This window comes from Canis lupus, chromosome 16 (genome assembly GCF_011100685.1).
Source record: "Canis lupus familiaris isolate Mischka breed German Shepherd chromosome 16, alternate assembly UU_Cfam_GSD_1.0, whole genome shotgun sequence".
Taxonomy (NCBI): domain Eukaryota; kingdom Metazoa; phylum Chordata; class Mammalia; order Carnivora; family Canidae; genus Canis; species Canis lupus.
The window spans coordinates 38,297,257-38,324,434 of record NC_049237.1 but is presented as its reverse complement, the minus strand read 5'-3'; the positions used below and the strand labels follow the sequence as shown (position 1 = coordinate 38,324,434).

Sequence of the window (27,178 nt, the reverse complement as noted above, 5' to 3'; positions counted from 1 at the left end):
CCAGAAAGTAAAGAAATACTCAGTTGAGGATAGGAACATGTCAAGAAGACAGGAGCCAGTCTGAAGAGGCTCCTGAAAGCACTTTGAGCATCAATACATATAATGAAGATAAGAAATTTGACTCATTGAATAAAATAGAAATCTGTGAATCCATATTGCTATAAATAAATAAATAAGAAAGATAGATCTCTTAATTAACAGTGGGATGTTAAGTAAAAATATAAAGGAATTACAGGATTAGAAAGGTACCATTTGACAATCATTGGAGTATTAATTATTTCAGGGGAAAATATCACTGGATGGTAAAACTAGGGAGAGAACATGAGATGAGGCTTGAATTTTAGAGAGCCTCAATACATATTTAAAACAAAAATATTAATTTTAAAAGGGAATAAGTAACTTTACAATGGTAAGCTCTGGCTGTCACCATGTTACTCAAAAGCATCACCAGTCATGGTATACCTGCTAGACTGCAACAAGAATTGAGAATCACATCTATGTTACCCCAAACATAATTGCATAAACTGAGGATAGTCCTAGGGAGATGAATAACAAACACAAATTGAGAGGATTCTACAAAATGTTAAGGTCTTAAAGTATTGAGGAACTCCTGAAAGAACTGAGATATTTGCCAGCTGGGTATACCACATGATTCTAGATCAGATCCCTTGGCAACAAGGTAAATTACTAGAATAAATGGTCTTCTAGCATCTAATTTTGTGTAACGCATTACCCCAAGGCTTTGAAACCATAATAGCACTTATTTTATTCAAACTCTGCAATTTTGCCAGAGCTCAGTGGAGACAGCTAGTGTATTCTCTTGGCTACAGCTGAGGTGACAAACTCTGGAAGCTGTATCATCTGAAGGTTTCCTCACCCACTTGCCTGGAAGTTGATAATAGCCGTCTTCAGAGACCTTAGAATGGGCTGCCTACCAGAACGTCTGTATGAGGCTCCTCCATGATCTGTTTCCTCACTTCATAGCACCAAGGGTTGAGGGTAATAAGGTCTCAGAATGGGAGTGTCAGGGAACACAGCCTACACTGTTTTATGAAGGGAGTGTTAAAGAATTTTCAGGCAATTTTTAAAAAGATTTTATTTATTCACAAGAGACACAGACTGAGGGGGGAGAAGCAGACTCCGTGCAGGGAGCCCGATGTGGGACTCGATCCCGGGACTTCAGACGCCCAACCACTGAGCCAGCCACCCAGGCATCCCTTCAGACATGTTTTAAAACCAATCACATTTAGCAGAATTTGAATAGGGCCCCTGGGCAAAGGATATACATTTTTTTTTTTTTTTTACAAAAACTATACTCATGATTTTTCTTTAGGCTAAAATCCTTTTAAACAAAAAACTATAAATTCAAACACCATAATCAATCACAGATAGCATTTTTCAGAGTATAGAAAACTGTCCTTTATGTTTGTCTTGGTCGGTTCAGGTTGGTATAACTAAATTTCATAGACTGGTGGCTTAAACAAGAGAAATTTATTTTCTCACAGTTTTGGAGGCTAGAAATCCACCAAGATCAAGATGGCAGCATGGATGGATTCTGCTGAGAGAATTATTCTGGGCTTGCAGACAGCTGTCTACTCACTGTGTCCTTACATGACACAGAGAGAGTGAGTGAGCCCTGGTATCTCTTTCTCTCTTTATAAGGACATTAATCCCATCTTGAGGGCCCCACCCTCAAAAATCTATTAAGCCTAATTATCTCCAAAGGATCCTATCTCCAAATACCATCACATTGGGCATTAGGACTTCCACTTATGAATATTGAGAGGACAAAATTCAGTCCATAGCACTATGGTTAATTATTTTATTAAAGTTAAAAAAATCAAGTATACATATTAAATTTTAATGCTGTGAAGATATTTATAGATAAATATAAATATGGATATTTATTTATTATGTAAATATAATTACATAGCATTGGGAATGCTATGAATTGAGAATCACATCTCTTTTCTCCACTGCATTATTTTTATTCAGGTAATACAGGAATTTATAGCTCTTATAATGAGGCAAGAAAAAGAAATAAGAGGCATACAGACTTAAAAGCAAGAAATAGAACTGCCTCTGTTTGTGTATGGTGTGATTATCTATATTGAAAATCCTCACAACTGCAAAATTTTCCTATAACTACTAGGTGAGTTCAGTAAAATCACATAATATAAATATGTAAGATCAATACATAAAAAATCAAATTTTATGTATTAACAATATACATATAAAAACAAAAATTAAAACACTATGCCAAATCCAAATACAATTACTTCAAAAGAAATGAAGAAGTTAACAAAACATGTACCAGATGTGTATGCTGAAAATGATTGAATGTTCATGAAAGGTAACAGTGAAAACCTATGTGAATGGAGACACATAACATTTTCATGGGTTGGAAGACTCAATATAGTAGAGATGTTAATTCTTCTAAAATTTATGTGCAGCCTGAATGCATTCCTATCAAGATTTTACCAAGGTTTTTTTAATACATAGAAATACATATTCTGAAATTTATATGTAAATTTAATAAAATAACAAAAGCTCTGATGATATGGCTTTGATACAATGGTAGACCTCAGAGAATCTAACACAGTATCTATGTGGTCCATTGGTCCGTTCCTCTTGGATATCAATTGCCTTGCTAGGGTTTTATAGTAGCTGGATTGCAAACAATGAAGATTGCCGTCCCTATAAAGTAAACTGAAAAACAACCCTGTGTTGTTGATTGAAAGGGGATCCTACAGTTTGAATACCATTCATTTCACATTTTATTCTTTCTTGGCAGTTACTGTCAAAACTCTGGTCAACTTACTCCATCGGATACATCATATTATCAATGAACTAGCATCTCAATTCTGATTTCTCTGTCAGGTTAGACAACCCCAATTCCTTTTGCTGCCCTATTCATGCTTAGAGATAGGCTGCATATCACAATTTTTGACAAGGTCCAACTATCCTAGGAAGAAGTGTGAGATAGGCTTATGGATCAAAGTAAGTACTCAGGTCTAAGCCCCCAAATTCTGACTTTAGGTGAGAATGTTAACTATAAACTTTTATTTTTAAATAATTATATAAATTTACATGCTGTTGTAAAAAATGATTCAGAGAGATCCCATGGAATGTTTACACAACTTCCCACAATCATAACAACTTTTGAAACTATAGTATACTATCACAGTATAGTATACTATAGTATACTATAGTATACTATACTGACATCGATATAGTCAAGACACAAAACCATTCTATTACCACAGGGATACCTTATTGCCCTTGAAATCACACCCACCTTAACCCCTAATTATCACTTATCTGTCCTCTGATTCTATAATTTTCTTATGTAAGAGCATTATATATAGACTGCTTCCATAGTGACCCTTTGGAATTACTCATCTACCTTATACTCAACATAATTTCCCAGAGATTCATTCAAGTTGTTGTATATATCAATAGTTTTTTTCCTTTTCATTTAGTGAATAGTATTCCATAGTATGAATGTACCAAGTATATTTTTCACTTTATTTTTTTCACTCAGTGAAGAACATCTGGATTGTTTAGGTTTTGGCTACTATGAATGATGCTACAATGAACATGTATGTACAGGATTTTTTATAAACATAAGTTTCATTTATCTGGTATAAATCACCAAGATTATAATTACTCAGTGATATGGTGGATATTGTTTTATAAGAAACTGCCCAATTGTTTTACAGAGTGACTATAACATTTTAGATTCTTTCCAGCAGTGTATGAGTTTCTTTGTATCCTCTCCAGCTTTAAAGTTTTCATTAAATTTTTAATCTAGAAACTATGTAGTCACGTGGTGATAGCTGTAGAATATTTCCTTGTGCCTTCAATTCCCATGTATCTTATGCCCAGTGATGTCAAACATCTCTTTATCTGTTTATTTCCCATCCATATATCCATTTTAGTAAACTGTCTTTATGTAATCTATTACCCATTTACTAAGTGGATTGTTTATACTTTTTTACTTTTGTTTCCTATATTCTATATACTAGTCCTTTGTTAAATAAATGGTTTGCAAAAATTTTCTCCATCCCTGTATCATCTCTGTTCATTCTTTTACAGGGCCTTCAATGAAACAAGTTTTTAAGTTTTGATGAGGTGCCATAATTTTTTTTTGTCTTTTTAATGGATCATACTATCGTTATTGAACCTAATAATGCTTTGCCTAATCCTGCATACCAGAGATTAGGTTTAACTTTTTTTTCAAAAAGTTTTATAGTTTTAGTTTTACATTTAAGTCTATTACACATTTTGAATTAATTTTTGAATATCATGTGAATTTTAGGTCAATGTTCTTTGGTTTGGGTTTTGTTTGCTTTGCCTAATAATATTCAATTGCTTTCTCCATTGAATTTCTTTTGCACCTTTGTCAAAAATCAGTTAGGCATGTGTCTACTTCTAAATTCTCTATTTCATTACACTGATTGAGTTATTTATCCTTCTGACAATATCACAGTATCTTGATTACTACAACTATAAAATAAGCCTTAATATAGAATAGAGTTTTCGAAACTTCATTTTCAAGATCGCTTTTGTTATTTTATTAAATTCACATATAAATTTCAGAATATGCATTTCTATGTATTACAAAATGTATTTGGATTTGGCATAGTGTTTTAATTTTTGCTTTTATACGTATATTGTTAATACATAAAATTTGATTTTTATGTATTGATCTTACATATTTATATTATGTGATTTTACTGAACTCACCTAGTAAGTTATAGGAAAATTTTGCAGTTGTGAGGATTTTCAATATAGATAATCACACCATACACAAACAGAGGCAGTTCTATTTCTTGCTTTTAAGTCTGTATGCTTCTTATTTCTTTTTCTTGCCTCATTATAAGAGCTATAAATTCCTGTATTATCTGAATACAAATAATGCAGTGGAGAAAAGAGATGTTTCTCAAACAAATGTTTTGAGAAAATAATAACATGCTCAGATACTATGAGGCCTGGTCACTTTATTCCAAGAATAAGGATCATACATATTATTTTCTTGTAAATAATTTGAACATTACTCAGATCATAATGTGTTTTCTAATTGGATAGGCATATTGAAAGACTCGCAAAAGTTATGAACATTCCACAGAACCTAAGAAGTCTATAGTTACTTATATTGCTCATGAATCAAGTAAAAATTCAGACCAAAAAGAACACTAATCATTGCTGTGTTTATAAGCTAAATAAATAATTCCTATCCCAAAACTCTTCCGTTATTGTAGATTCTACCCTTAATTTGACAAACAATGACTATGTAGCAATTGTTTTGATTTACTGTTACAGTGGATACACAAAGAGAGATTTTTAACTTTGGCCTGCTAAAAACTAGCTATCAGGGATTTATTCCACAAAAGAAGATCTGGATGATGATAACCTAACACTGAATCCAAATACGTTCAGTCCCATGACAATGTAGCTGTTTTGAAGGGTCAGATGGGAAAAGAAGGAATAGAGTTCAGAGAGGAATAGGCTGAGCAGAAATTACTGGAGATATTCAAGGTGTAGCAATTAAGAACTTTGCCTCTGGCATTACAACTCTACTGCTTTCTAGAAGAGTGATCATGGGCAATTTAGTTAATAGGTTTCAAAGTGACCAGTTCCTCATCTATAAAATATGAGGATAATAAATAATAACACCTCATTGTATTTTCACTGAATTAATGTGAGTTGATGCCTGTAAAGCATGGTGTCTGACACATACTAAGTGGTCAATAAATGTAAGAAATTATTGTTGTTATTATAACAGACATAAAAGCGTTACTTTATATAATGTGTTAATGAAATGACACTCTTCCTCTGGTGGCGCTTATTACAAAGACCTAAATTTAATTGTTTATCATTTGTCTCTCTCTCATACATACATAACTATATACAAGATAATATTGAACACTTCATGTAATACCGAGTAATATTCAATCCAATGTAATAAAAGCAATTTAAAGGTCTCTCAGTGTATTTCAGTGAAAACAGTGTGAGATAAAGTAAAACAAACAATAAATATAAGAAATGTATAACATAGTAAGTTTTAGAACAAAAATGTCACAAGTAATTAAAATAATGAATAACATTTTGTCATAACCTTTGCTTTTGACAAAGTATAGTCATTTTCAGTAATTCGTTTACTCCTCAGTATTGAGGGAGGTGTTTATCGTTATCTCTGTTCCACACACTGGGCCTCAAGTTAAGTGATTTGCACAAAACACACACAGCTCTCAATGGCAGATCAGAAAGTAGATCTGTGTCCTCACTATTAGCCCAGTTGCATTTCTACTTCATTTTATCTGTGTCAATATATGCATGTGTATATAATACATTTAGATCCTGAATAAGAATTTCTGTAACAAGAAGGAAAGCTTCTAGGATCTGATTTATTTAGTAGGTAGGTTATAATTTCAAGCAGATTTATTTAGGAGGCTGGAAAAAGTTAAAGGTGAAGAGGAATGAGCACATTTAAATACTATATATCTGACTCTCTCAGTTAAATCAGAGAGGGCTCCAAGAGTAACCTCTCTATCTTCATGTAGCTATCTAAATTGAAAGCTCAAGATATGCCAAACAATGTCAAAGGAAGATTGAGGTAAACGATTGATGTTATAGTCACTGTGGAAAAACACTAATGTAATCTTGGTTGGAAATTTTAAAAGTCAATTGCAATTTGAGAAGGAACTAATTTTAGTTTTAAGTCAACTGTATATTCATCAATCAGGCTGACCTTTGTCTTCAAAAAGTACTTGCTGGAGTGTGTCAAGGTAAATTTTATTTCTAATTTCACCTTTGGAGTTTGTGGAGGTGTGTTTTGTGTAAGTGTATAAAATTTCCATGTTCACATAAATGATCACTGGGACAATCTTTCACTTCCCAATAAGGGTAAAGTAAGAAGGAAGGAGAGAGGGAAGGAGAAAGGAAAAATATAAATTTGAATGGGTTGCCTCCTTTGCCAATTACCAAATGGTTGTGTTAATTTCCCATTGCTGCAGTGACAATTATCACAAGCCGAGTAACTTAGAACAAAATTGTTATCTAATATTCTGGAGGTTGGAAGTCTGAAATGGTTCTCATTGGACTAACAGCAGGGTGTTTGCTGGGCTGTGCTACTTTCTGGGAGAATTTTTTTTTTTTTTTTTTTTTGGCTTTTTCCAATTTCTAGAGGTCATAGGCATTCCTTGACTCCTGGATTAGCAATGACAATTCTCTTATCCAAATTCCCCTTTGCTTTTAAGGTACTAAAGTCACTCACAGATATCAGGGATTAGGGCATGGATATTTGGTGAGGGGAAGGAGTTCTTCTGCAAGCACATCAATTGATAATGGATCTATTTCACCAAATGATGTTTTTACTCACTCATCTGCCAGTTCCTGGGAGATAGAAACAAAAGATATAGATTCCCTTCTTTCTTGAATTCAGAAGTGGTAAGACAAAGAAAACTGAACTAGGCCTGAGCTTATCTGTGTTCAAGCAATAATTGGTTTGTGTTTTCTCTAATCCTGGGTCATCTAAATGCTTATGCCTTAGCATTTGAGCCTCTCTCTGCTTCAATTCTCCAACCATAGAATAAGGATATTATTTTTAAAATTTCTCTCAGAGTTTGACAATAAGAATGACGTTATTTGACTTGGTATTTGTCCAGTGCTTAGCTCTGACTGAAGTAGTTTAAGTATTCAGTGAATATTTTCCATGATCATCAGTATCTCTAGTAGCAGCATCAACAGTAATAGTGGTGGTGGTGGTGGTGGTGGTGGTAGTAAAAGGAGTAGGAAAGGGAAGAAGAAGAATATGGAAGAAGGAGAAAGAGAAATAGTAGTGTTATCAGTTTCTTCATCTGTTAGTTCCTGATCTTCTCACAAGGTTAATCTAAGGATCAGTAATATTATGTAGGAGAGAACACTTGAAATTAGGATAAAGTTATTATCCTCTTTAAAATGTGGCCAAACTGAAAACGAATTTCTAAAATGCCTCTCATAATTGTTCAACAAAAGACACAGGCTGGTGCATTTATTCATCAGCTTTCCCCCCCATTGGTTGAAAGGTAGCCTCAGAGGTACTGAGTCCCTGGCAAGGCATTTTGGGGTACCCTTGTGCTTGTGCTGAGCCAGCTTCCTGGGGCTCTGAGAAGCAGAAAGATCTTTGGCACATTCTTGAAGTGATGGGTAATGAATACGAGTCTGAGATGCTCTGGAACTGTCCTCCACCTGTGTTGGCTGAAATCAGACATGAGCCAGGGAAATTTGCCTAATTCATTCAGAAAATAAAATCTATAGGTTTTGATCATGGTTCCAGACATGAATTATTAACCTCATGTGACATGCCTACAAAATTAGGAAGGAAGATGTTTTAGCATAACTTAATCACAATATAACTGTAAATCTCTCTATATCAAGTTTAATATTCACTTATAGGATCAGTGTCTTATTTATCCACAAGTCTTTCAACATCACTCTTTCCCCCATACAGATACAAAACTGTGAAGAATTTATATTTCATTGCATAGCCTCTTTCAAGTTTCTGGCTGAGAAATGAGATAAATTATTTTTTTGATAATCATTAGTAATTGCCCCAATTGGTTTGGATTTTAGAACAAGGGGATCAGAATAAGCTTTCAGCAACCAGTCTTTTTACTTACCAATTCTTTATTGCATGATAGGTGAAATAATATGGACTCTCAGCCTTAAAAATTATCTAAAATTTTAATTATTCCAAACTTCCCACGAAGTTTGAATTTTCTCTGTTGTGTCTCTGTAATGTGATCGTTCTCTTTCAGCATTTAACAGAAATTCCATAGCCTCTCAAGACAGTGATTTATCTTTAGACATTTACTTAAATATTTCTATTTAGGATGACATCTAATTAAGATGCTTCTACCTTTTAAGAAGAATTGTATATAAAACGGAAAATATCTTTGGAGTTTTCATTTTATGTGTTAAAGTAGAAAGCTTTAAGAGGAATTAATGTTTTCCAAATTTTCTGCAAATTAAGCAATTTATTTGAGTCTCTAATCAGATGAAGGAGAAGAAAAAGGGACTAAAAACCAGGGGAGAAGAAATGAAGAAAGCTGTCAAATGATGAATGTTGACCAGTGAAGATTTTATGAGGCCTTTAAAACATAGGTATTTTCCATACCTTATGGAAATCTAATATTCATTTTTAATTCATATCATTCAGTGGTAGTCTATATTTTAAATGGCTAAAATGATTCCATTTTTTGAACCATAATAGTTTATTAACTAATTCCCTATTATTAGGACATTTGGATTATAGTCAATGAACCTGAACAAGGCTATCATTCAATTCTTTATAGCTGCATCTTTGTATAAGAGGCTATCTCTTCAGGATAAATTCCTTAAAATTGAATCATTTGTTCAAAGTATAAGGACTCAGGAAAGTATTCATTATTTGCCCTCTCATCAGCAGTGAATAAAATTCTCATATTCCTGAACCACCATAGATCATTAAGTCTTTTTTTTTTTAAGCAGGCTCTGTGCCCCAGCATGGACCCCAACACAAAGTTTACTTAATACCCTGAGATTCAGGCCTGAGCTAACATTGAGTTGGACACTTAACTGATTAAGCCACCCAGGTGCCCCAATCACTAACTCTTCTAAACTGACTTTACACATATCTAATAATGCTAAACAATCATGAAGCATACATAGATATAGATAGATACAGATATAAGTGATACAGATATAACATAGGTAATAATCTCTTTATTTTCTGTTTTATTTAAATTTTTTAAGATTTTATTTTTAAGCAATCTCCACACCCAGCATGGGACTTAAACTCATAACCCTGAGATCAAGATTCATTGATTCCACCAACTGAGCCAAGGTGCCCCGATAATAATCTTTAAAAAAAAATCTTATACAGTCCTGTGAGGAGGAGAGGACACACAGTTTTCTTTAGTTTTGTTTTATATATGAGAAAATTAAGATTTTTAAATAGCTAAATTATTCATTCAGTGCCACATTGCTAGTGAGACCTAGCGAGATGACACATTGACCTGTTTGCTGTAGTATTGCACATCCCCTCCAATGTCACGCTACTAAAAAACTATATACTTTCTAATACTCTGTGTAGTGAGCTGACAAAATAAATATCTCCACACAATCTTTTAACTGAATAGCAGACTTTAAATTATCTAACTTTGAGTCTGATTGCAATTTTCTTATTTCAGGTAGGATTTTAAGAAAAAAACAAAACATTTTAATTTGAAACAAATGTGGAAATTTGGTAAGATGTGCTATTTCAAAATGGCTATCTGAAACAAACAAACAAAGAAAAGATTTTATTTTCAGTGAAAAATGCACTTTCTATAAATTCAGCAAATACTTTAATCACTTTCCAAACAGTCACATAATGGCATCCATTTGCTGTGAGCCTAAAGTGGAAAATAGTGAATAAAGCTTTGTTTCAGCCATGGAGATAATAGAAACCAACATGACAGGCTGACTGTTCTAGTATCCTGGACACTAGAAAAGATTCAAATAAAATTACATCTCTTTTTTGTTCTCATTTCTAAGTACTGATTAGTAGTGACATGGAGCATTTTTCCCCCCAGTGTACTGACTATTCAGGGTTTTTTTTTTGTGTGTGTGAATTACTCATTAGTATCTTTTTTTTTTTTTTTTTTTTTAGAATGAGTTTTCTTATTGATCTGTAGGAGTTCCTTCTATTTTCTGGATGGTAATTGTATATCAGTTATATTTACTATTGACCATATATTTTTATCTAATTTTGCTTAAGAGTCTTTATTGTTAAGAAAATTTTATATTAATACAGTCAAATTTAAGGGTACATGGGTGGCTCAGTGCTTGAGCCTCTGCCTTTGATCCCAGGGTCCTGGGATCAAGTCCCACATCAGGCTCCCCACAGGGAGCCTACTTCTCCCTCTGGCTATTTTTGCCTCTCTCCCTGTGTTTCTCATAAATAAATAAAGAAGATCTTAAAAAAAATACAATCACATTTATTGATTATTTTCTTAAAGCTTTTTATATTTTCTTTCATAAAAATGTATCCATACCTTCTCATAAGAAATATATTTTTGCCTTTAAAGTTTCTGAAAACCAGAGGATTTAACATGATACCTCAATGCAGTTTTAATTTGTTTCATTTGATTACAAATGAGCTGAATTGTTTTTTTCAGATGGCTCTTGAATATTAATGATCCTTTCTTTGTGAAGTAGCTCTCCATGTTCTGAGTCATTTTCTAGGAGTTTCACTTTTCTCAATTATTTTTAGTGTTCTTTACATATTTGGAAATTGATCTTTGTCACTTGTATGTGCTGCAAATGTTTTCTCTAAAATCAAGTTTTACCTTTCAGTTTCTTATGGTGTCCCTTGTTCAGCAGAAATTCTTAATTTCAGTGTATCCATTTTTATCATTTTTTCCTTTACCATAGGAGAAATCTTTGACCTGAAATCAAAAAGATATTCTCCTATATCGTCTTCTACACGTTTTCTTAAAGATTTTTATTTATTTATTTGAGAGAGAGTGCAGAAGGAGAGTTAGAGAAGAAGCAGGCTTCTGGCTGAGCAGGGAGCCTGATGACACTGAGCTTGATCCCAGGACTCTGGGATCATGACCTGAGCCTAAGGCAGATCCTCAACAGACTGAGCCATCCAGGTGCCCCATCTTCCACACATTTTATAACTTTGCCCATCACATTTGTAGTCCAGCTGAAATGTATTTTTGCAGACAGTGATAAATACAATTTGATCTTCCCATATGTGTAAACAATTATCCTAGCATCATTTATTGACTAGCCACTAGTTTCCCCACTTAATAATGATTATCATAAATTAACTTTCTATACAGATGTAAGTGTACTGGTTTGTTTCTAGGGCCTTCTTTTATCCGTTCTCTCTCTCTCTCTCTCTGTCTCCTACAGCCACACTGAACTCTATGTATGTTGTGTTATCTAGTAGGGAAAATCTGCCTAATTGAATGGGGGAGGGTGTTCAGAATTGCCTTATTTTTCTTGTTTTCCCATATCCTTCTAGATAGGTTTCAGATCAGCTTGGCAAATTCCATGAAAATATCATTGATGATCTGAGATTGCATTAAATCTGTTCAAGGTTTTGGGGAAAATTAACAACTTTAGGTTCATATCTTCTTATTTATGATCACATTATATTCTTATACTTAAAATTGCTTTAATATCCTTTGACTAAATTTAATAATTCATTTTATAAAGGGTTTCCAGGACTTTTATTAAATTTTAAGTCAGAATAATTCTCTTACTAATTTTATTAAATTATCTGTAGGTTCTTTTAGGTTTTCTGTGTAGAAAACCATACTTTATATGAAGCATAAGATTTTGTTACTTTTTCCTCAAGCTATATGCTTTTAATTTATCTGCATTTTTCCTTCCCTTCCTACCAAGTGGTAGTACAAGAACTAGAGTAGGGAATTGAATTGAAGTGGTTATTCTAGACAAAAAGTAAAACCAGGAATGGCTTGGTGGCTTAGTGGTTGAGCGTCTGCCTTTGACTCAGGGCATGATCCCAGGGTCAGGAATTGAGTCCCACATCAGGCTCCTGCAGAGAGCCTGCTTCTCCCTCTGCCCATGTCTCTACCTCTCTCTCTCTCTCTCTCTCTGTCTCTCATGAATAAATAGATAAAATCTTTTTAAAAAAATTAAAACCACATCACACCTTTGTACCACTGTTGCTTGTAGGTGAAATATTTTAATATGTCACCAGTAAGTTTGAGGTTACTATGGTTTTATTGTAGATGACTCTAGCCTATGGGAGAAAGTTCACCTCCATTCCTATTTTTCTAAAAGTCAGTTATTGTTATTGTTATTGTTATTATGGTTGTTGTTATTGTTAATCATGGAAGAATGTTGAACTTTTTGAATGGTAGGTCTGTATCTTTTGATATGATTATATAATGTTCCCCAGTAATAAATCACTATGAAGAATTTTATTGATTAATTTTCTGCTGTTAAACAAAAATTACAATAAATACTAAAGAAATGATCCTGATATTTCTTACTTTACTGTTGGTTTCAGCATAGTACTTTCTTTAGGATCTTGGTATCTACACCCATGAACAAATATGAATCTTTACATTTTCTGTCTTATGTAGTTCTTGTCTGTGTTTGGTAGTGAAGATTCCCTTCATATATTAAGGCATCATGTTTTCTCTTCCAATTTTCTGAAAAAGTTGCTATTAAATTGGAATTTTATTTGGAGAATATTGTCAGGACTCAAACTAAAACATCTGGGTCTAATGCTCCTCAGTAAGATGCTATAACCTACATTCACACACACACACGCACAGATATGTGTATTTGTGCCACAAGTTATACTTTCTAAGAAAAAAGGAAAACTTTGTATTGAAAATATTGCATCTCTGCTTGACAGGTCCATGGAGAGATATTTGGTGAATATATCACAATATTCCAGAAATGTAAAATCACAAGGACACCTCAATGGCTCAATCAGTGAAAAGGCAGGCTCTTGAATTCTGCTCAGGTCATGATTGCAGAGTTGTGGGATTGAGCTCTGAGTCAGGCTCTATGCTCAGAAGGGAGTTTACTTGGGATCCCTGGGTGGCGCAGCGGTTTGGCACCTGTCTTTGGCCCAGGGCGCGATCCTGGAGACCCGGAATCGAGTCCCACATCGGGCTCCCGGTGCATGGAGCCTGCTTCTCCCTCTGCCTGTGTCTCTGTCTCTCTGTCTCTCTCTCTCTCTCTCTCTCTGTGACTATCATAAATAAATAAAAATTAAAAAAATAAGTATTAAAAAAAAGAAGGGAGTCTACTTGAAGATTCTTCCCCCCCTCACTCTCTCTCCCTCTGCCCCTCCCCCAACTTATACAGGTGCTGTCTTTCTCTCTCTAAAATAAATAAGTAAATCTTTAATATATAAAATCACATATCTAGATTATCCTGTTGTACATTACCCCCAATTTACCAGCACAGAACCATTCATATAAAAGGATCTAGTGCTAAACTGTATGAAAGCATTATTTTATAGCTCAGAGGGCCAACTTCTTTAAAGCTACTTGGTGTGGCACACAAACCAGGCACATAAAATACAGGGTGACATAATAGTTCCAGAATTTTGAAGATTCCTGGGACTTCTCTATGAACTGTGGATGCTCAGACTGGTTATGATTTGCATAAAACTCTAATGGTTTACTCTACTTGTAATTCATTTAAAGATTACGCAAAGGCGTTCATGGCAATCCCAGCTGGAAATATGATGAGTGTTCATGGTAAAAATCTTGTTATAGAGGGAAACAGGTTCTGATATCCTTTACATTAATTAAAAGTAATGCTACCAATCCTCTTCTGGGTAAAAAATAAAACCCAAATAAGTGGAGCTTTCTTTGTTTACCTATTGGCACACAACAAATTACATAATGGGTGATAACATAAAATTCACAGGAGCAATCTGAAACAACAAAATGTAAAAAAAAAATTAAAATAAAACCTCATAGAAATAAAAGGATGAAGGAAATTTATTTTGGCATTAACAAGTGCTTTCTGATGTCTGTGTACCTAGCTCTCTCCCATTTGGGCTCTATCTGTGTATGCCATACTCTCCTGTTATTATAGGATAGGCTTTTGAGACTTTCATTTTTCACCTGAATTTTTATAAAACTAAGTTACTACTAAATGAGTAGGGACATAAATATCAAGGCAACTTGTCTGTACAAACATTCCAGATTCTGTGTCCACATCAACAGAGACATTGTGAAAATCATAGGTAACTAAATGTTTTAGGGTAATTTAGACATATTGTTAAAGATTTTATTTATTTGAGAGATAGAGCAGGAGCAGAGGGAGGGTAAGAAGGAGAAGCAAACTCTTCACTGAGTGGGGGGCTCAACTTCGGGACCCTGAGATCATGACCTGAGCCCAAGGCAGATGCTTCACTGACTGAACCACCCAGGCACCCCAGTCATTTAGTATCTTGAGATAAGAAGGAAAGCTCAAATTATGTCTAATTTGATAAGATGTTAAACGTCCTAGCTTTGTTGATATATCAGTTTGTACAGATTAAACATGTAGTTCAGGGTCATAAAGCCATTTACAGAATTAGCATCTTTTGAATATACAAGGTTAGAGTTTTGTTTTCCGTTGTTGTTGGTTTCTTTTTTTTTTTTTAATAAAAAAGAGATAGTAGAAGATTAAGATAAATCCATAAACAATGGAATGAATATCTGAAGCCACTGAAGACAAATAGTACTACCTGTTTTAGACAACTTCCCTACTGGTTTTTATTTTCCATTAAAAGCAATAGAAATGTATGCATTTGATGTCAATGTATCAAAAATCTTGAGGGGGAGACAATTAAGAAATAAAAGTTCTGCTGAGATGATGAGTCCCTGTCCTTGTGCATTCCACCAGGTAATGCACATAGTGCCAGTAGGAAACAGTCTTCCTGCCTGGGACTCACAGCAGCAGACATCCCATCTTGCCTCCAGAGAGTAATCTAAATAGGGGTAAAGAACTTGAGGAATAAAATATGACAAAAAGGCAGAATTAAGTATTCACTTTTCTTTCACAAAGAAACCTGAGTTTATCTTGCAACTGACAGAAGATTTTTAGATAAGTGAATTTCCTCAAGGATCCGAAAAGCTTAAATTGCATATGGATTGAACGATGATTGAGTTTCTAAAGGAGAGGGTTACACAGAAAACATGCATGCATAAGAATGAACATGATCTTAAAGAGGCAAAACTAGTATTAGATATACTATCTGCATGTTAGGTAATATGTACAAACCTCAAAACAAAATATACTATTAGATTAGGTATTTCCATGCTTCCAAAAATGTATTTAAATGTGCGTAAAAATAATTCACTTAAAGATATGGCTTTATTAATTTTCTAAATCTTACCATGAACTAATCTTTTATGATTTATTTTTTACAAAAAAGTGGCAAAAACAATTTAGGTACCTCATTTGTTATCAAGTTATTTAATAGTTTTACATTTTAATTTCTATTAGAATCTTTGCAATGTAGTGATAAGTTGATTCAAACATTTCTGCCTCTTAATAAATTCATAGCAATCGAATTTATGATTATTATGTCTACTAAAGATATGTTCTTGGTGACATCTTTTGATTTAGGATTTGCTAAAAGAATTTTTCTAAAAGCCTAGTATTGCTTCTCATTCCTTTAGTTTATGTAAGTAAAGGACAAAATGACAACCTCTGTAATTATAGATCTTAAAATGACTTATTATTTCCTGAACATGTATATTCTCAGAGTGAATGAGAAAAGCTCTTCTTAATGATTCTAATATTTTTTTGGAGGTGGGAACTTGAAAGAGGGGTTATTTTTGTACCCTCTCTCCTAGATGTAATTTTCATCAAACTACATATTCATTCAATATGAACATAATTTATTTTCTTTTCCATTCTGTTTTCTTCATACATGCTTTAAAATTTCAATTATTTTTGCTTCATTGAAAGCAATAGAAAGAATTAACAAATGAAGAGGTTTTCTCCCCTAAATAATCAGAGAAATAAGTGCTAGTAAAATACAAACTACTTGAAGGTTATAAAATATGAAGAAGGCTGTCTGCATTATTTCTAGTCCTGATATATTTAAGTCTTTTTTTTATTGGTGACAAATCAAATATTTTTGAAATATACTTCATCTTGAAGAAAATAGTTTTATTCTAATGCATTTTCCATCTGATTAAGTATCTTTTCCATTATCTCTTTTTATCTTTTGAAAACCTTCAGAAATGGAAGAGAGGACACGATTTAGCATCTGGGAATAAATGCCTTGAGATATTTTTTAAATTATAAAAGATGCTGACTGAAAAGTAAAACAGATTTTGAAATAATATATTTTCAGAAATCTTGGCAGCTTATTCTCCCATCTCAAATGAACAACATGGTGTTTTTTTGTTGTTGTTGTTTCCATCAGAAAGACAATTTAACAATACTATTTCCCTGTTTCAGCAGAATAATTAACTTTGGCTAGGCTCATAGTAACAGTTTCAATAAATTCAGATCATCACCTCAGGGTATTAATAACCCAATTTGTATTGAAGTATTAAACAAAGAAATATGTTAAGAAACAGCAAGTTCCCATGTTTTACACATAAATTATAAATAGAATAATTTTAATGTATTCATGCTTTCTCACTCTTTCCTTCTCATTCTTCCTTTCATTTACTGACCTCAACTATATATCATAATCTAAGATCAGTGCAGGGTGTACAAAACTAATTAAGACAAAGTCCTTGAGTTCAAAGAACTCCTAACTAATTGGGTAAGAGTTCAAAGTAAATTGCACAGCAATGTGATAAATATTATACTAATAATTTTCACAAGGAGCTAGAGAAGCTGAACAGAGGGAGGAAGAACAGAAGGGACACAGATAATGTTGGTTTCACTGAGAAAATAATATAGAATCAGATCCTACAGAATTTGTAGATTTTACCATCGAAGGGGAGAAGGGTGGGGGAATACTGGGAAGAAGTAGTATTCACGACAGTTCATAAATATTTCAAAATCTGCAAGAGTTGTATTGTTACTAAAGCGTAAAATGCATAATGCTGCTAAGAGGTAAATTCTACTTAGGCATTTGGATTTGACTTCTATAGATGATTGGATTCTGGAAGCATTTTAAGTGAGAATTACAGTCAGCTTTTTTTTTTTTGTAAAGATTTTTATTTATTTATTTGAGAAAGAGTATGAGAGAGAATGAATTTGGGGGGGGGAGGCATAGAGGGAGAGAAAGAGTGAGAAGCAGACTTCCTGCTGAACAGGGAACCCCACAAAAGGCTCAATCCCAGGACCCCAGGATTATAACCTGAGCGAAAGGCAGACACTTAACTGACTGAGCCACCCAGGGATCCTTCACCTTTATTCTAGAGTATTAACTGGCAGTGGTATGGAGGAATAATTGAAAGAAAATAAAAGTGATGTTGAAGTTGTAGAAAGAAATAAGCTAATAAGGAAGTTGAACAAGAAAGTACATCTCCGTATACTCCCCAGTTTCTGAATCAAGTGTTTAGGACATGATTGTACCATTCATCAAACTAGCATTAAAAACAGGAGAGAAAAAAAAAAAAAACTTTCAAAGGAAGGTCCTTGAAATATTGATCCTTATCAGCATTGATAAGGATCAACAATGTCTTACACATGTGAAATATTAATTATTATTTCACATATGTAAGGCACCATGTTGTGCATAAGAAGCCAGTGGGGTATGAGTATGAGTATGTCTTTTTTTTTTTTTAATTCTAGGTAGAAAGTAACACAAATAATTTAAAATGTAAAATTTTAGGATAAATATGATAGGTTCTAAATGAGCCTGACAAGTAGTAAACCCTAAATATGTTCAAAGGATGAACAAACTACATTTACCTTAAGAAGTGGGAAAGTAGTAAAGAGACTTCATAGATAAGTAGAGGAAAAGAAGTCTGAGCAGGTGGATGGGCTCAGATTATAGAAGTCTTGTATGCTGGGCAGAAGCAGTACCTAAGAAAATAATACAGTTCTTTGTAGAGGTGAGATATCAGGAGGCTTGGTAAGATTAATCTAGCCATGTATAGGTTGCATTTTGTGGAGTTAACTGGAAGCAGGAACACCATTTAAATTATTAAAATAACATAAGTAGGAGATGTATGTTGAAATGTGTTGACATTTTTTTTAAGGGAAACTTTCTGATGGAGTAGAAGAAATGACAGTTAATAACTTACTTTGCCAATATAATTGCTCCCTTTCTTCTCCAAAATATTTTTTTCTATTGATTCATAGGGACAAACTCATTTCCACTTGTATTTAAGGAGAAACGAGAAGAGGTATATAGTATACACATTTTGACATGTTTGGGAAAAAAATGATATAACTGACTATTAGAAAGTGAAAGTACCTTAGATATCATATTATTCAATGCCTACTTTTTTAAAAGATTTATTTATTTATTTATTTATTTATTTATTTATTTATTTATTTATTTATTTATTTAAGAGAGCAAAAGAGAGCATGAGGGGAGGTACTAAAGACGGGTAAGTAGACTCCGCTGAGCATGGAACGTGACGTGGGGCTCAATCCCATCACCCAAAGATCATGACTTAAGCTGAAATCAAGAGTCAGTGTTTGACTGAGCCATCCAGGAGCTCCTGAGTCCCTAATTTTACAAATGACAACCAGAGGGCTTTAAAGATCTCAAAACAAATTAGAGGCAGATCTGGGAATAGAATGATACTATTTCCCATCTCATCTTTGACTTTACCAATTTGGATTTGGAGGGAAAGAGATGCAACTAAAGGTAAAAGAAGGCAAGACATGAAGCCTTCCAAAGACTGAAATAATCAGTGGCATAGGTTTAAATTTGAAAATAATGAATAAATTGGAAGTTTCTGGTGCTTAGGAGGTATATGAATTTGCCCTCATCTTCATCCCTTTTCTGGTGTAGAAATTTAAAATGCTGCCTGATATTCCTAGAAACTGAGGGCAGAGGGCAGGGAGGGTTGTGTTCTCTTAACCTCTTTGGCCTCATGGGCTTCATTTCCTTTCATGTTATCTCTTCTGTCCTGTATTGATCTGGATGTAAAACTCATTCCCTTCTTTGTCCTCTCCAAAATAATAATAATAATACTAAATCAAAACCTCAAAGATATAAATGATCATGGTAGATTTTATTAAAAAATGGAAGGCAGTCAGAGATCCCATTTGGCAAGCATCAAGACAAATGATGTAAAAATAGAATTTAAATGTTTCTATTTCTCTCTGGTCTCCTTCCCACAGAGTGAGTTGTCCCAGCCTTTCCTGATTCCTTTGCGCCCATTCCCTCTGGCTTTTCTCTTTTATTCTTTTCTCAGACTCTCCAGAACAGCAGACATTCCACACTAGGCCTTAGCCTTCTCTTCCAAAGCCCTGTGCCAGCTGATACGGAGGCCCCTGGGGAAGCTGGGTCTCCTCCAGGCCAGCGGTGTTACTAGGCTCTTCATGTCACTTCCCACAACTCCAGAGAGACATATTAATGAATGCCTGTCTTACACTAGAAAAGTGCTAGGAAGTGGCACTATAGAGTGAAAAAGGCCCTGATCTCAAATACAATTAAAAAAAAAAAAGTCACAAGGTGTAAAGAACCTTTCGATGTAATTAACCAAAGAAATTGTGTGCATTGAATAGCACAGGATCAAACTTGAAGATAATGAATAAATAGGAATATTTTTACCCCTGAGATATAGATGGATTCACCCCGGACTTTGGCCCTATTCCAGGGGAGGAATTTAAAGTACTGTCTCAAGTTTAATAAAGTTTTTGATTATTTAAGTCTCCTAACAGTCCCATGGACTGGATATTGGAGGTGGTGCTACTATCATGACACTGATTCCTCTCCCTTAAGTTCTTAGAGCTAATTGCTAGCTTGGAATTCTTTTAAATACAATGACTGAGATTTCTCATTAAAAAGAGAAATATTTTGGGGCACCTGGGTAGCTCAGTCAGTTAAGTGTCCAACTCCTGGTTTAGGTTCAGGTCATGATCTCAGGGTTCTGGGATCGAGCTCCAGGTCAGGCTCTAAGCTCAGTGTGGAGTCTGCTTGTCCCTTTCCCCCTGCTCATGCTCTCTCCCTGTCTCTGTCTCTTTGTCTCTCTTTCTCTACCTCTAAAAAAGTAGTCTTTAAAAAAAAAAAAAAGAAGAAGAAGAGAACTATTCTCTTCCGCCCATGCTCTTTCCCTCTGTCTCTCTTTCTCTACCTGTAAAATAAATAAAGCCTTTTAAAAAAAGAAAGAAGAAGAAAGAAGAGAAATATTCTAAGGAATGGCATCCTATACTATTCTTTCCGTAACTTTTCCTTTGACTTTTAAAAGGAAGCTAAAACTCTGGTGGAGTTAATGACTGTTTCACCTACTCCAGTTACTTGGATGATGAATTTCCAGGATACCCTGCACAGAGGGCTAATAAGTGTAAAACACAGAAAAATCGCAACCATCCTTACATTTTTGTTTTCATTTTTCTACGACTTTTTAAACATTAGGATAAAGTACAATTAAAAGGAAGATCATACAGGTCATAATTTTTTATTTAGAAGAAACTTCTTTCTCAGCTTATTTAGGCATTGATTGATCTTATCTGGTACCTATGCAGCTGCATTACAGAATTCCTTGATTACTGAATAGAGTCTTGATTAATAAAATGCATTTACTATCTAACATTTAAGAATCTCTTTACAGTGTCTAAATTTCAGATTTCAGAATTCAGCATAAGACGATGTTACTTGAAACTGACATTTTGGGAAGAAAGATGTCATGTATTAATGAGTGAACCCATGTTGGGCCATTAACCCAGCAAACATAATGTGTACCTCTTCTGTGGTGATTTTCATAAAGAAAAATGACAGGGCCGGGCGCGGGGGGGGAAGCGGATTAAGAAATACTGAATTCTTACCTTGAACCAGGCACATTTATATCCTATTTAAGAAAACCTTACCCAACCTATAAGGTTGGCATTCCTATCTTTCTTTATATATACAGAATTTGAAGTTTGGACAGTTTAAATAACTTGCTCAAGTCATTTAGGTAAGAATGAAGGAGTGAGGTTGTCTTCTACTGTCTGCTAACTTCAAAGTGCATGGAAAACCTGAAGGCTGGGGAGCCTGGGTGGCTTAGCAGTTGAGTGTCTGCCTTTGGTTCAGGTCATGATGTCAGGGTTCTGGGATCAAGTTCTGCATCCAGCTCCCTTCAGGGTGCCTGCTTCTCCCTCTGCCTGTATCTCTTCCCCCTCTTCCCCTCTCTCTGTGTGTCTCTTATGAATAAATAAATAAAATCTTAAAAAAAAAAAAAAAGAAAAGAAAACCTGAAGGCCAAGATTCTAGCTCACAATGTGAAGTATTTAGCTTATCTGATTACAGCTTCCTCATTTTGCAGGCATAAACAGTATATTATCTATTTACATTTAAAATGTGAGAAAAAAAGATAATTTATGTAAAACTAATATTTCAAAGTGCAGAGATATCTTTGGTTTGCTGCTGTGTGTATTACTGATCATAAGTCCTCCATACAAAGACAATGACCTCATAAAACTATATCTGAAAGTAACTGCAATAGAATTTATGAAGCTAGTGGCTAGAAAAACGCTACCTTTAACAATATATATATATATAGTTTCTATAAAGTTGAGGAAGAACCTCAGAACACCAGGTATTTTTGGTTTGGTTTGTTTTGGTTTTTTGGTGTTGTCTGTTCTGGTGCAAATGGCAAACCACCTAGAGTAAAGCATTTTTTTACAATATAGACAGCCACATTAGGAAGGATATGTAAATTTAATTTTAATGTTATATTTTCATTTTTGATGGTGATGGTATTTTATGTTAGGCATTCATAAAAAGTAGCATCCAGGGGGTTCCCTGGTTGGCTCAGCAGTTGAGAGCCTGCCTTCGGCCCAGGGCCCAATCCTGGAGTCCTGGGATCAATTCCCACATCAGGCTCCCTGCATGGAGCCTGCTTCTCCCTCTGCCTGTGTCTCTGCCTCTCTCTCTTTCTCTGTGTCTCTCATGAATAAATAAATAAAATCTTTAAATTAAAAAAAAAAAGAATAGGTTACAATTTATTTATTTTAAAAATATAAGCATTTTATTTATTTTTATTTAAATTCTAGTTAGTTAACATACAGTGTATATTAGTTTCAGGTATACAATGTAGTGATTCAACTTTGAATTTCAGATAAATACCGTATAATTTTTACTATAAGTATGTCCCCTGAAAATATTTCATACTTATTTTAAAAATTATTTCATATTTCCTGAAATTCAAAATTAATTTGGTGTCCTGTATTTTTTATTGCAAAGTCTGGCAACCTTCCTAATCATCTGACATTTGTAAAATTTCCCAATTCGAAGGTAATATGAATTTTAATTTTGATTTTTTTATACTGTGATAGTATGTATATGCCTGCTTCAGACAGATTTTATCTTCCCTTTCTGATTTCCTTTTAAGATGATCATTATTGCTTATTAATTAGTACCCCTTTGGCTCATTCTAGGACTGCAATGGAGAGGATGAGAGTAATTTTTTTCATTATCTGGAGGTTTATAGTTAGTTAATCGTTTACGTTATTTTATTCAAGTTTTAAAGTTATCCCCTTAGGGGAACCCTGGGTGGCGCAGCGGTTTAGCGCCTGCCTTTGGCCCAGGGCGTGATCCTGGAGACCCGGGATCGAATCCCACGTCGGGCTCCCGGTGCATGGAGCCTGCTTCTCCCTCTGCCTATGTCTCTGCCTCTCTCTCTCTCTCTCTGTGTGTGACTATCATAAATAAAAAAAATAAAAATTAAAAAAAAAAATTAAAAAAAAAGACTTAAAGTTATCCCCTTAGGAAATATGATTATTTCTTCAAGTTGTTTTTTTTTTAATCATTAAAAATTTTCTATACTGATACTTAGAATTAAGACCTCTATCAGGTTTTTTTTTAATATATATTATATATATATATATATATATATATATTAGAGATTTTATTTATTTATTCATGAGAGACACAGAGAGAAACAGAGACACAGGCAGAGGGAGAAGTAGGTCTCATGCAGGGAGCCCGATGCAGGACTCGATCCTGAGACTCCAGGATCAGCCCTGGTCCGAAGGCAGGCGCTAAACTGCTGAGCCACCCAGGGATTCCCCCCTCTATCAGTTTTTAATCCTCATTGGAAAATTAAAACTTTGATAATATTCCCCTTTTACTTTCACTGATATAGTCTATGCAAAGTTACCATATGTGCCGTTCCATGTTTGAAAATAAGTGTTGCTACTGCTCTTTAATTATATTTCTGTTATCTTGTCTGGGAAGTTTTCAAAGTCACAGAATAGTGGAAATTAATTTTTAAACTTTATACATGGATAACTATTCTTTCTGGAAGTTATATCTTCTTTTAAAATGCTAACACAATCTCTCCTTGAGATATGAAAATTTATACCTTGAAATGTTTCAAATGTCACCCCTGCCACAATCACAAAATTGGGGTTTTATCTAAAACTGTTACTTCACTTTCAAAGACCTATCTCTAAGAATTTTCCACTCACAGAAATAAAATATCTTACAAAATATCAAAAGAGCAAACTCCATAAAGAAATAATTGCTCCGATAATCTATCTATATATTATACGCCCTACAGAGTCTCTTTAGAAAAAAACAAAACTAAACATCAACAACTACTAAAACTTGGTGAGAGGTCAACAAATGCCAATAGCTTTTAGCTTATAAACTGAAATCTGTAATCTTAGGCATTTACTGCTGCAGAACCTTATAAATTTATCCTTAGAACCATAATAAAGATGAAACCATGTTACAGTCTTTGAAAAAAAAAAAAAAAGTCTTCCTCTCTGCTTGAAGATCAAGGTCTGCATTGCTGTTTTATGTAGAGAAATTGGTGATTTTAGTGTATTTTCTTATAAAACAACTTATTTTTAAGGAATATGTGTTAGCTCTAATTTTCTAGTGAAAATTTCTTTATTGCTTATTGAATCAATATATTTCCCATTGTTCTTCACAATAAGCATAAGCAGCTTTATCTTCTAGGTTTAAAATTTATATTTTTTATTTGCATTATTTGTATTATTTGCATTATCTTGTATAATTTGTATTAATGAGCTGGTGTAGAGGCCATTAATGGAGCAGGCATGACATTCCTACACCAAAATGTTTTTGGAGATTAAGCCAAAAGAAAAAATCATTCCAAAGGGAATGATCTAAAAAGTTTATGTGAAATTTCAAAAGAAAAAAAAAGATTTTTGTCATCATCATCATCTTCAAAAAATGTTTTTTTGCATTTTTAAAAAGCAAGGTCATTTTGTTTAGCTCAGTTAAATTATTGAAAGGCTCTGGGAATCTGGAAAATCACATGGAGTCAATAAATGAAAGTGTAGTTAGAATATAATTCAAGTGCCTGAGGAAAGTGTTGGAGTGCAAGACCTCTTTGGGTAAGTATGACCTCACATGAAGAAAACTCTAATGAAATTATTTTGAGCAGTTTATGGTTTTAGATAGAGCTTTAGTTCCAAAGAGGTCAAAGTAAGGTGCATGGATAATCTCTCTGATCAAAGGCGGGTGTTATGTGTATGCCAAATGCCCCACAAGACCTATGTCTTTAAAGAATTAATGATATATTACAAGGGAACTCACTCTCCATATTTTCATTCACACTCTTGCTTGTACTGACTACTGGCTTCCTGTTCTGTCCAGGCACTGAAGGAGCAGTATTTGGGCACTCTGTTGAAACACCTCACATCAGAGCAGAACCATCCCAAGATCTCAGGTAAGTTCTGGCTCTTCCATCTGTGGCAGAGTTCAATCAGCATTGATTTGCCTTTGATATACAGAGAAGTAAAATAGAAAATGTGCTACATATTTGTGTTACTTTAATATATATAACCTGTTGTCAGGGAATGTCAACTCAACACAAATATGTGAGTTATGATTCCAACCTTCTATATATTTTTGCCTCTAATAAAATGAATATAAAAATAAACATATCAGGCAGGAGGAGTGTGGAAAAGGCAGTTACAGAGGAGGTTTAGAGAGGATTGATAAAAATCAAGATTCCAGAAGATCTGATAGGCAATGAAACACATGGCACACATAGGCAGAAAGAGGAGGCAGAAAGTAGGAAAAAGCTAGAAATTGTCAGGGAGTGTTATGTTAAGGGAAACACAAAGCAAATGTAAATAGTAATCAGAAAAAGGCAGAGCTCAATTGCCTTATGATGGATTCCTCAATCTAATATTTCCAATGGAAAACACTACTTTCTGATACCGCGCTGCTTCTAAGAGGCAGAGCTGTATGTAACAGCCCTCACTACCCAGAAAATTGCGAGACAACTTTATAGAATTCGTCCTAGGATAATTACAGCAACTGTTAATAAATGTTGAAATATTAAAATCTTGTAACTGATTGATTAATGTTCTTAACTCAGTAAGTGAGTTAAGGTTTGGGGATCAAAGATCTTTTATATGATTTATTGTGGTCCTCATTCCAAAATATATCAGTACATCAAATCATGTATATCTAAAACTAATAGAATCTTATACATCAATTAAAAAAAGATGCTTTATATAATTACTATCTGGCAGGTAAATTATATTCCAAAATACATTTCTATAGGATTAAAAAAGACAACATTAATGATGATAAAAAAATAAATCAGATATTAAAAGTCATTTTTAAAGCTGAATCAAAGTATCAACCTGGGAGATGGCATTTGTCTTGGAAAATACAATATAAATATGAAGCAAAACCCAAATTACTTCATAAAGATCAGGTTTAGTCCTTCCTGTTTGGATGAGTGGGGGAAAAAATGTTCAAATGAAAATAGAATAATAGAGAAAAAAATTAAATTAAAAAAAAATCCGTACTTTCACAACAGTAAATTTTTCAGACCTTTATAGTTCTGTGATAAAATTTCCTAAGGAACTCAGTTTCTCAGTATTTTAGCATTTGACATCCAAATAGTCTGGTTAACAATAACAGAAGAAGGTGGCCATCTTCAAGGCATTTTTTATGAGACAAATAATTTTTTACTCAATGCCCAAACCCCAGGGATTTAGGAGGGTTGAAGAGTATATGTAAATAGCATCTCATGGTGTGTTATACTTTTAACTTATGGCTCTTTTCTCAGTTAGGAATTCAACATTTTTGTGTAATTATTTATTTTATCCCTCCCCATCTAGGAAGGTTGTATGCTCCATAGACCAGGATCTACATTGTTCCTTGTTTATCTTTGTATAAACTATTTAAAGACTGCTATAGCAGTCAACATGTATCTCACATATAATGTGCCTGATACATACTTGTTCATTTGAATTACTGAAACAGCAAAACTCAATAACAAGGATGTTGAGTGCATGTAATGTAAGAAGTGTGGTCACAGTTACTGTGTTATTAAGACCCATGTGGCCAATGTTGACTCCAATGGTTTTTGAACTGTTTTAGTACACATGCCCGAGCTTAGTGATTCATTCAATAAAAAAATTGTTTAAATTACACCATTCTAAAAGAAACTTCTTTTTACTTCTAACATTTTAGTAACTATATACTCATTGAATGATTTTCATTATGAAAATCTATCGCCAAAAGAGAAATAAGAACTTTACTTTAATTACCTTGCTGACATGTCTCAAAATTCATAAGTGTGAATGTGAATTCAATTATAATTAGTATATA

General features: G+C 33.9%; 1 protein-coding gene across 1 annotated transcript in view; it reads left to right on the top strand.

Moving 5' to 3' along the window:
* Window positions 1–27,178, top strand: part of SGCZ (sarcoglycan zeta) — a 201,744-nt gene that overhangs the window by 150,495 nt on the left and 24,071 nt on the right. Inside the window, exon 5 of the mRNA XM_038559195.1 lies at window positions 25,202–25,274. Coding sequence (XP_038415123.1) covers window positions 25,202–25,274 — 73 coding nt within the window. The remainder of the gene's footprint in view (window positions 1–25,201; window positions 25,275–27,178) is intronic.